The 11,698-nt window shown below is 47.3% G+C and overlaps 1 protein-coding gene across 1 annotated transcript; it reads left to right on the forward strand.

Annotated features, from left to right (window-relative positions):
- Positions 1-1,812: 1,812 nt before the first annotated feature.
- tsr1 (TSR1 ribosome maturation factor) lies at positions 1,813-11,274 on the forward strand (the record flags this gene model as incomplete). The annotated part of the gene is made up of 15 exons (XM_084448780.1): positions 1,813-1,930; positions 2,239-2,342; positions 2,429-2,657; positions 3,744-3,878; positions 4,077-4,525; positions 4,653-4,800; positions 4,905-5,086; positions 6,140-6,345; positions 6,444-6,603; positions 8,896-9,006; positions 9,181-9,313; positions 9,434-9,550; positions 9,687-9,827; positions 9,947-10,021; positions 11,016-11,274. The coding sequence occupies 15 exons, from the start codon at positions 1,813-1,815 to the stop codon at positions 11,192-11,194; spliced, it is 2,487 nt and encodes an 828-aa protein (XP_084304906.1). The 3' UTR covers positions 11,195-11,274.
- Between the last annotated feature and the right edge of the window lie 424 nt (positions 11,275-11,698).

The raw sequence follows: 11,698 nt of genomic DNA on the forward strand, positions 1-11,698 counted from the left end.
CATGTTGAATTTCTTCAGCTGTCTCAGACTATTCTGCCATAGTCTACTACACAAACGCTTTCACCTCTGTGATGATGAAGTGTTTTGAGGAGTTGGACAAGGAACACATCTGCTCCTCACTGCCCAGCACCCTAGACCCTCTACAGTTCACATACAAACCCAACAGATCCACCGAGGATGCGATAACTCACATCCTCCACACTAATCTATCCCACCTAGACAAGAGCAAGGGGAATGTGTCAGGTTGTGACACTGCTGTTCATTGACTACAGTTCAGCTTTCAACACTATAACCCCACCCGACTCGACACCAAGCTCAGGGCCCTGGAGCAAAACAATGCCCTCTGCAAGTGGATCCTGGACTTCCTGTCAGACAGACCCCAGGTGGTGAAGGTAGGCAACCACTCCTCATCCTCCCTCACCCTTAACACGGGAGCCCCCCAGGGCTGTGTTCTGTCCCCACTACTGTACTCCCTGTACACGCATGACTCATCAAGTTTGCCAACGACACAGCAATGATCGGCCTGATCAAAAACAATATTAAGCGGGCCTACCTGGAGGAGGCGAGACTCCTGACCCAGTTGTTTCTGGAAAACAATCTCCACCTGAACATCATAAAGACAAAGGAGATGCTGGTGGACTTTGGGAGGAAGCAGGAGAGGAACACCCCTTTAATCATCAACGGGAGTTGGGACCCTTGTAGAGAGAGTGGACAGTTTCAAGTACCTTGGCGTCCAGATCACCAAGGACCTGACATTTTCAACACACATAGACACTGTGGTGAGGAAAGCACGCCAGGGACTGTACACCTCAGACAACTGAGGAAATTCAGAGCATCCCACCAGATTTGACGGAGCTTCTACTCATGCATAGTTGAGAGCATCCTGACTGGGAACAGCAGCTCTCAGGATTGCAAGGCCCTACAGAGAGTGGTACAGTCAGTGAACATACCATAGGGGAGCCACTCCCCCACCTCTAGGACATCTACAACAGAAGATGCAAGACCAAGGCCAACAGGGTCCTGAAAGACCCCAGCCACCCAGGAAATGGTCTGTTCTCTCTGCTACAGTCAGGGAAGAGATACTGTACTCACATGGCGAGCACGGAGAGGCTCAGGAAGCGCTTCTTCCTGCAAGCTACAGTATCCGGCACCTGCATGACTCAATCTAGCATAGTGTATAGTATATCTACTGCACATAACATAACTACATGCAAATGTCTATATACCTCCCCCCGGGATTATTTATTATAGCTATAGCATGTAAATAACTCACCCTTGCCCACCCCCAGGTTTTATTTATTTATTCATATCCATATATAGCATGTACATAATCCATTCAGACTGATATCTGTCTTCCTGACCCCTTATTGTATACTGTATAGAAATGGTCCTTATTGTGTGGTTTGTAAATTTGTAACTTGCAAATTTGTAATTTGAGTCGATCTGTTATTGAGCATATTCTTTGAGTCGGCAGCAACATTTCACAGTGGCTGTACACGTATGTTACATGTGACAGATAAAGAAATCTTGAAGCTTGAATCTACCCCTTCTTACCTTCTAAAATAAAACTTTATATGGGTAGGCTACCATCTACAATTAAATGCTCAGGTGCGCCCAAATGTGTTCACTGTCCACACAAATAAAATGTCGTTCGTGACCTTTATTTTGAAATTATTGTAATGAAGGCTACTGATGTTACACCCTGTCAGTAGGTGGCGCTATGCACCTGTACACGTTGGTTTGCGATCCACCATTAAAGAGAAGAAGAAGGCTAACGGAAGCCAGTTTCTTCAAGAGGACACATCTGAGAAGATGTCTGCTCGTGGGGAACAACAGCAGGGTCATAGGGCCGGGGTATTTAAACAGAAAAACAAAGTTCATAAACATGGCAAGCATCGGACAAAGGGTGAGATCGAGAGGGAGAACAAAGGTAAGCCATGGTCATTTCTGAGTCATCACTGACAACGTGGTGGCTAACGTTAGGTCAACACACAAGGAATGCAAACCCGAACACGTGTGCGCAATCAATTGACTAACCATATGCTAAGTTAGTTTAACTAATGGAAAAGTAATGATCACAGCCGCAAAGAATACAGTAGTTATCTGTCAGTTGAAAATGTCATTACTAGCTGACTGTTTGCTAATTTACTTATAACGTAGTCAGTCAAGCGCCTCAAATCGACTGCGTGTTTAGCTACCTACCGACTTTCACTGTAGCATGATGTCACTTCCTTCCAGGCAGAGTGGGAGTGACGATACTAACCAAGAAACTGAGGAAAGAGCAAAGGAAAATGGACAAAAGACACAGAGCCACCCAGCTGCGAAGGAATAAGAAGGATCTGGTAAGTTTTTAGCTGTTTAGAATGGTGTGACTTGATGGGATATGCCATATATGTGTAATTGCTTGTGATATGTCTCTCCTGTCCAGGTCTTGACGGAGAAGCGTCGTCTGGGCAGCCGGGACGGCCCCCCTCACACGGTGGCTGTAGTGGCCCTGCACGCTGCCGTTGATGCCGGGGCTGTCACAAAGCTGCTACGAGGGGAAGGCGCCGGAGGTCTTGTGCGGGAGGAGCAGTGTGTCAGTGGCATAAGTGACAGCTTTAGCCTGCTCCTGCCTCGCTTCAAACAGAGGTTCACCTTTCTCCGCCCGAACACAGGTAGCTAACTTATTGATGTAACTGAAATGTGACGGATGAGTATTGTTCACTATATTGGTTGATTGATTGATTGATTGATTACTTTGTAGTTATGCAAGCATTGATATGTCAAGCTCTCTTATCCATGCACAGTTGGTACAGAGACATTAATGGACGCAGACACCAGCGCTGAGTGTGAACTAGGCTTCCCGCGGTTGTTGGTGCTACCGGTGTTACTTGCTGTTTGGGCATACGCATGTATTCACTGAGTCATTAACACCGCCACACTGTTGTTTTTCTCCCCCACCATCATTTTACCTATTTACGTAATTTTTGCATATCAGCGCCCAACTCAAACAAGTGTCTGTGATCTGCCTCTCTGCGTGCGCACGCAGCACAGACTGGAGCCTAGAGGAATCAGATTTCAGTTTCAATTCACATGAGAGTAGGGGGAGGTTATAGCCTCTCGTGGCTAGCTAACTAATGTTAGCAGCTAACCTATACACCAAGGAGAGGCCTTTGCCATAAGCTAGCTCGCTAGGTTATTCTAGCAGCCTATTCACTTGCCTATTCTAGCAGCCTAGCAGCGTCCCGTTCATAACAACAGATTTGTGAAGGCAATTTGGTGTTGTATGCCACACGGCTTTCCTGCAAATGCATGATCACATTAAGGTAAGAAACGTTACACACGGTCCTGTGCTTCTTTATAATCAGAATTTATTTATTGCCATTTAGTCAACTTTCAACATACTAGGAATTTGCTTCGGGCATGGTGCATATTCCTAGTAGGCTATGTTGAAAACCTACATGGTGAAAAACAAATTCTGATTATAAAGAAGCACAGGCACCGAGTGTAACATTTATGTCTTACATACTGTGATCGCGCATTTGCAGGCAAGCCATGGAGGCATACAACGGCAAATTCAAATACACAACAGTGCTGTTCAACATAAGGCAAAGGTTACCTTTAAAGATTAAGGTATAAGATTAAAGTAAGCGCTCTCTTGTAGACGGTGTTACCAGTAATACCGATGTCATGGGTTTATTAGTCGGTGGGAAAAAAATCCACACCCTAACGCCTCTTTTCTCCTCTCTCCTTCCTCCTAGCGGACATGCACTCTCTGCTAGATGTGGTGAAAGTTTCCGACAGCCTGGTGTTTGTGATGGACTCCAAGGATGGCTGGGACAGCTATGGGGACTACTGCCTCTCCTGTCTGTTTGCCCAGGGTCTTCCAAGCCATGGTGAGATGCCATGCAGAGAACGTTCAAACACACACGCCCACACACAAACACACACACTGCGCTGGGTTGCATTCATGCTCTGCTGCTTTGTTGCATTTCCTTGGGTCACTGATCCATTTCAGGTCATCAAATTCATACGTTTCATGCTGATTCCTGCTCTGACTCCACCGTTCTCTGTCCCATCTGTCCGGTCCCCAGCTCTGGTGTGCCAGGGGGCGTCAGACCTGGCTGTGAAGAGGCGAGTGGAGTCGAGGCGGGCCCTGTCCAAGATAGCCGAGAACCGCTTCCCCGGGGCGCGCCTCTTCTCCCTGGACTCGGAGCAGGAGGCCGCCCTGCTGCTCAGGCACCTTGGCGCTCAGAAACAAAGGAAGTTAGGCTTCCGCTCCCGACGCCCCCACCTCATGGCCCAGCAGGTCACCTACACCCCACACACCTCTGAGGCAGGAGGCGCTCCCACGGGCCTGGGGACCCTGCGTGTCTCTGGGTATGTCCGTGGTCGCCCCCTGCAAGTGGACCGTCTGGTACACATCTCCGGGCACGGGGACTTCCAGCTTAGCCAAATCGACGCCCCCGTAGACCCCCTCTCCCTCAACGTCGCCACGCCCAGACCAGCCAAGCCCGGCAAGGGAGGAGATGCAGACATGCAGGTGGGTCTCGCTGAGTTTGTCGTAAACTTTTTGTATCTTTCAAAGTCTGATGCGTTTGTGTATGAGTATGAATCAGGGTAATCCTCTCCACCCTAATTGAGGTTTGCCTCCTCTGTGTGATCCCCAGGATGGGGGTGATGATGAAGTGGCCTCGGTTCGCGTGCTGATGAAGGCAGACCCGTCGCGTAGGGAGAGCCTGCACGCAGAGGCAGAGGTGGACCCCATGGACGGAGAGCAGACCTGGCCCACAGACACAGAGCTGCTGGAGGCTGAAGGTACAGTGGTTTATATAGAGTAGAAATGCCGGCTGGGTAAACCATGAAGTCAAATCTGTAATGTAATCTTAATGATAGTCTGTTCCTCCCCTTCTGTTTGTCAGAGGCCAGAAAGAACAAGCGCGTGATGAAGGTTCCTAAAGGGACATCGGACTATCAGGCCACCTGGATTGTGGACGAGGAGGATGGCGGGGAGGACAAAGAGAGTTATGACGAGGATGATGAAGATGACGGGATGATTGACGAGGCCATGGATGGCGAAGAGGAGGAGGAGGATGATTCTCAGGTGAACCCCCAGACCCCGAACCTCAAACGACCCAATGCATTAATGCACGCCTTTTCCTGGCACGTAGCCTTAATGCCGGCAACTTCCTGTCCCGCGGCAACAGGTGCATTGTAAGGTCAGCGCGTGTTTATTTACCCTCTCTTTATTGCCATGGAAACGGCGGAACCACTTGAGGGTAGGGTTAACCCAAGGAGAAGTAGGTCTTCGACAGGGTGGGTCTGTCTCCTTGAGGCAAGTGACATGAGGAAGGAGGGAGGGGCGGCTGACGCAGGGCAGCCATTACTGGAGAGGGTGGTGTTGGTCCACTATGCTGGTGGTGTGGGCGGTGTGGGCGTGGGGCAGGACAGAGGAGTGCATACGTGACCTGTGGTTAGTGCGACTAAGGCGGAGTGGTGCTGTTTGTTTTCTCAGCGTCTGCCTCTGGGCCGTAGTGCCAGGCTACTCGCTGCAACAATAGTGTTTGGACCCGGGGTCCCGAGAGAAGCCTCCCGTCTTCCTGTTCTTTGGACAAGGCTTCCTGTCTGGACAAGGGCAGGGGACGGCCATTTATTTATAACAGCCACGCTTGAAAGAGAGGGGGAAATTCTTCACGTGGAAAGGGTTCAGTTCCATTTATTTTCTTAAATCGTAATTAGCATGCGTTTGATGTTGGGGTTAGCACACAGGATTCTGTATGAGACGTTAACAATAGGGGAAATGGCATTGCGGATTATAATTATAATTATTATTACAGCTTGGATTGTTCAAGAGGTTGTGAGTCCACCCCATGCTGCTTGGATTCCCCCACATGCATCTTGTTCTCACTGTGATGACTGTCCTGTGACAACGACGGTGTTTAGCTTCTTTGATGATTTGCTTCCCTAGAAAAACACTGCCCAATCATGGGAAATTAAGTTCACAAACAGTTCAGATGTATGCATTGGTCAGACCATCAAAGAGCAAGGCGATGTATATGCATACAGCATTGAAGGCACATGCCTGAAATTCACAATTACCTGTAATGTATGATTGCGTTTCATAGAAACAGGCCTGTCTGACTCCTGTGTGCTGTAGGATGCTGGCTCAGGCTGTGCCTCCGATGAAGAGGAGGAGGAGGAAGAGCTGAGCACCACAGGGCGCGTCGGAGCCGACCAGCATTACGATGAGCACATGGACGAGGCGGAGGAGGGGGAGGGGCTGAAGCGCTATCGCGAAGCTCGGGCCAATGAGATGTTTCCTGATGAAGTGGACACGCCCCTAGACAAATCGGCGAAAACCAGGTAGGGGGCTGTCTTGCTCTTCTGCTGTGAATGACTGGCCCGGTATGAGTCCTACTGGCTACGCGTGGGCCGTCCCTCACTGCTCCTCCTGTCCCCAGGTTCCAGCGCTACCGGGGTCTGAAGAGTTTCCGCTCCTCCCCCTGGGACCCCATGGAGAACCTGCCCCCTGACTACTCCCGCATCTTCCAGTTCCAGAGCTTTGAGCGCACACGCCGTCGCGTGCTGGCCGAGGCTGCCCAGGAGGAAGAAGGAGCCATGGTACGGGTTTTGTGTGTGTGCGTGTGTGTGCGTATGTGTGTGTAAAAAAAAAGTATGGCTGTCTTAAGCCTCTTAACAGATCATGAAATGACAGAGTATACACTAGACGACTGGCTTCTGATGATTTTTGTATGACAACTGAAAAACTGGGTATCGCACATTTAACGACTGGACTGGGTGGTGACGAGTTTACACTACACGATTGCGTCCAGAATCTGCTCAAACATATCAAACATGTTTGATTTGCTCCGACTCGGATCGGATGAAGTCTGTTCTCATCATACACTTGCCGATTTAAATCTGTACCCCTCATACACTTAAAGATTTCTGTGCCAAATTGCCACTCCCGACCACCCCCAACTAGTGCGGACTGCTGCCGACTAGGACAGACTCGGCAGGATTGTGAATCGTGTATAAAATCGGGCATAATATCTTGTAGTGCATCCTCAGCTTTAGGAAAATCTTGGTCGACTGACGCATCATTTTTTCCTGATCAATCGATTTTGGTTGATTTTGGATAAAAAAAATAAAAAAAAGAAGTTGTCGGACGATTATTCTTTAATATTCATTAGTAACTAACAAGTAATGTGTTGTTTGGTCTAAGTTATTCTTTATGGTATTTGCCAATTTGATTAGGACATGAGTGTTTACATGAGTGTTTACCTGGCTGAATTACTGCATGTGAAATGCAGATTTATCAGGGTTTCACATGCCTTTCAGCCAGGTAAACACTCGCGTTTGGAATGACAGGAGGAAGTTGTGGTACATTTTGGTCATTTGATTAATTTGCGTTAATGTGTTAGTTTCTAGATTAATCGCCCTAATTTAAATACATTAAATTGCATGCACTGCCATTACATAATTTTATTGTATCATTATCTTTATTGTTGGCCTATAATAGACCTAGGTAATGCAAATAAAAATAGCGCACAGCACATGTATGCGATAATGTAATCCGATGCGCTCTGCAGTCACCCCAATGTTGCAAAATGTAGTTGAATAAAAAGCAACACAAACAACATTAAGATGAAAAGAAATTATAACATCATTATATAGTATTTTCAACCTGTAAGAATGTACTACAGACTTTTTCTTTGACATTGTGGGATTCATCTGGGCTTCTTCTTTCTGTCACGTCAGTTATGAAAATGTAATGAAAATGGGGCTTGTGCCTTCTGCAATGAAATTATGGCCCACACAAAAAGTAATGAAAACTGGGATGTTTGACCTGATGTCTTCATATAAACCATATAATTAGAAAACTTAAAAAGTTATGTTCTGTCTTTAGGTAGCTCAAAACGCCCCTGTTTTGCCCATCTATTTTATTAGTGTTATGTATTTTTTGTCTAACAAAGTATAATCTTTGCAATTGCTCGACCAATAGAATCTTGGTCAGGCGAGCATTTCAACCAAATAATCGACCAGTCGGCCCTAAAAAAAAAAAGAGGCTTGGATACGGTCTGAAGATCAACCAGAAACAGCTGGGGACTGACACATGTTGATCGGCATCTCTTAAGTGTGTACAGGTTGTCTACGAAGAATGGGTACCATCTACCATGGTGTTACATTCATTGGAAACATGCAGTGGGTTTATAGTACAGTATATCCTGTGCACTTTCATTCATGCAGTCTTTGTGGTGTGTCGTGGTGTGTCCTGGCCCCGTCGTATTTGTGCCTCACACTAGGGGTGTCACGATTCTCAAATCCACAATTCAATTTGACTTTCGATTTAAGGTCACTTTTCAATTAGATTTTTGATTTTATAAAAATAAAAACAGCACATATGTTTGTGCCATTGTTAGGCTATCGAGGCTATCTTAATTTGTAAAGACGTTCCAACAAAGTTCCCCACTCCAGGGCGAAAGAAACGTTAGCTTTCACTTCAGCTTCACATGCCATCTCTAGCTGTAGACAACTCTAACATTGGCTAGGCTAGCTAATGTTTAGCCAGTACTAAACCTTTTGAATTATGCCAGTGCCTCATGCAGCTAAGAAATTATCTTCAACACAGCTAACGGTAGCTAACAAGGAGTCTACTCTAGCCTGCTTGCTGGGACTGCGGTCCCAGCGACTAGGCTAGGACTGCAGTCCCCAGTCCCTGCGGAAATCCTGTAATGAAGCGAAACAGCTAGCTAACATTAGCTATAAGTTAAAGCTAGCAATTTTATTACTATTATTTTATCTGAGAGGGAGAAGAAAAAATACTGGGAGGATCGAAATCGTGACACCCCTACCTTACACGCATCTCCCACACCCATCCCCACTCCCCCCCCCCTCTCCCTGTCTCTTTAGGTGGGCTGGTATGTGACCCTCCACATTGTGGACGTACCTCCCTCGGTGATGGAGAGCGTTCAGGCAGGCAGGCCTCTGGTGCTGGTCTCCCTGCTGCCACACGAACAAAAGGTGCTGTATGGAAAGTCTGAAAGAGGCTCATTGGAAAGTCCTTATCCGTTGTGCCCCAATGATAAGAGTGGACTAGGGTTCATATTTTCTGCTACACCTTTAGTACAGCATCTCACAGAACAGGTTTCTCATCGCCCGCTCTACAATGTCGCCTGTCCTCTTCTCGACCATCAGATGTCAGTGGTGCACATGTTGGTGAGGAGACACCCCAGCAACACGGAGCCCATCAAGTCTAAAGAGGAGCTGGTGTTCCACTGTGGCTTCAGGAGGTTCAGGGCCTCCCCCATCTTCTCTCAGCACACCTCAGGTAGGAACGTCTGACCACAGATTTCCCATGATGTTTCTGCCTTATATTACATGGGCACTTATTGATAGAAGACGCGGTGTTCTAAGTCGACGGTGTCGCTCACTCCCCCTCTCACCCCAGCTGACAAGCACAAGATGGAGCGTTTCCTGCAGCCTGATGCCCCCACCGTGGTGTCTGTGTACGCCCCCATCACCTTCCCCACCGGCGGGGTCCTGCTCTTCAAACAACGGGAGGAGGGTAAGGGCCCGGAGGAGCCACCCACCCGGCTACCACTCGCCTCTGTTGTGTATTTGTGTCAAGCATTCCCTTCCATAGAAACGCCTTACTAGTGTATTCGAGCCTGAGGAGACCCTCCTGTCCTCCCTCCCCCCAGGTGTGCAGGACCTGGTGGCCACGGGCAGCCTGCTGAGCTGCGACCCCCAGCGCGTGGTGCTGAAGAGGCTCGTGCTGAGCGGACACCCCTTCAAGATCAACCGCCGCTCGGCAGTGGTCAGATACATGTTCTTCAACAGAGGTGAGAGGCGGGGACACAAACGCAGCAGAGGAAAAGAAGCGAGCGGCCCGTAGGTTTGGGCAGGGGTCCATTCTGTTTAACTGACCCCTGTGCTCTGTGCCCCGGTCTCCCCGCCACAGATGACATCCTGTGGTTTAAGCCAGTAGAGCTGAGGACCAAGTGGGGCCGGAGAGGACACATCAAAGAGGCGCTAGGTAAGGAGTAACGCCATGTTCACACAGGCTTTCCGCAGCGCGAGCGCGAAGCGTTCACACGCGCACACAGGAGCGTTGTCGTTCACACCATGCTCACACCGTGCTCCTCAGAGATTCTGAACTGAACTTGTGTTGCGACTTGTTGACAGTGGATAGAAATAGAATATACCTGGCTCTCCAATGGCCTTCGTAATGACATCCCAAAGCTTCATATTTTTTGTTGGTGTCTTTGTAGAGCATGTGCGGGGGATCATAGCCTACAACTCCCTGTATTTTTTCCACTTCGAGGATTAACTTGATGTCGTCGATCATCTTCAAATGTCACTAGTGTAGTTGGGGTTGGTCTCTCTCTGTCTCTCTCTCGTGTGTTTGGTCACCCCACCCCCAGCTCCTCTCTCTCTCGCTCTCATTTCAATTCAAAGGTGCTTTATTTTGCATCGAAAGCTTACAGGCTACATTCTCAAAGCAAGTGTGAATCCTAAACAACTAATACGTAGGCTAGTATACAATTACAGATTTTTGCTACTGTAATCAAATCTTTACTTGACAGAAAAAAGAGATGTGGAAATCAGTTTGAAAGCCTATTCTTAATTGATACCTACTTGAGAAATGACAAATATATGTTTGTGTCTACATTATATACAAACTGGACGGCCAACACCATGTAGAAATAGGTTTTATTTAGGAAAAAATGCCCTTTTCCCCTGTCCGACGTGTGCAAATTTGCTTGCGTTTGATCGCGCAAAAATAGACCAGAAGTGAAAACTATCCGCTGCAGCGCGTGAGCCGGCCGTGGAGCTTCGCTACGCGATGCTGCCGGTGTGAACAGTCACGTTGGTTAACATGGGAGCCGAAAGGAAACGGGCCAGTTTCTCTGTTTGCTGGTTGGGACTGTGTTTTATAATGGGTTTTTTCTTCTCTTCAATATAATCATTTTGACACAGCCTAGTATGCTCATCTGCACCTCTGTGTGGCTTTTGATTGATTTTTCCAGGAACTCATGGACACATGAAGTGTGTATTTGACAGCCAGATGCGCTCTCAAGATACCGTCTTGATGAACCTGTACAAGAGAGTGTACCCGCGCTGGACGTTTGACCCCTATGTGCCCCTACCCCTGCCCTGGGTCAAGAGAGAGGGGGGTGAGGAGATGAAGGACTTGGACATGGAGTAGAATGCAGTAATGCAAGTTAGAGGCACTGCATGAGTGAACAGTTATGGCAACAGTTATGACAATGACATTTTCCCTCCAAGAGCTGGATTGTTAATTGGATTAAATGAATAAAAAACAGTTTGATCAAAGTGTCTGCTTTTGAAGTAGTTCTTTGCCGTTGGCAACTGTTAGATGCATGTTCTGTGTAAAGCCACTAGATGGCAACCCTGAATGAGGAATAAGCCTGGTGAGAAAAGTCTAAAGAAATGAAGAGACTATTTGCCTTAAGAGCTCTTTCTTATCACTGTCCTAATGGACTTCATACAGAGTAATAACTTTCATCATGTTGAGGTGAAGTTTCATAGCCTTGCAATTTTTTGAGTTTAGAAGTCCATCTTATTCTTCTGATCTTTTATAATATTTCATTATAATCTGATCCCTTTTATATTTTATAAATCCTATATAACATCATTCTTTCTTTGTTGTTTAACAAGTATGTTGTATTCCAATTAGTGCATATCCATG

This window comes from Borostomias antarcticus (assembly GCF_949987555.1).
Source record: "Borostomias antarcticus genome assembly, chromosome: 1".
NCBI classification, from domain to species: domain Eukaryota; kingdom Metazoa; phylum Chordata; class Actinopteri; order Stomiiformes; family Stomiidae; genus Borostomias; species Borostomias antarcticus.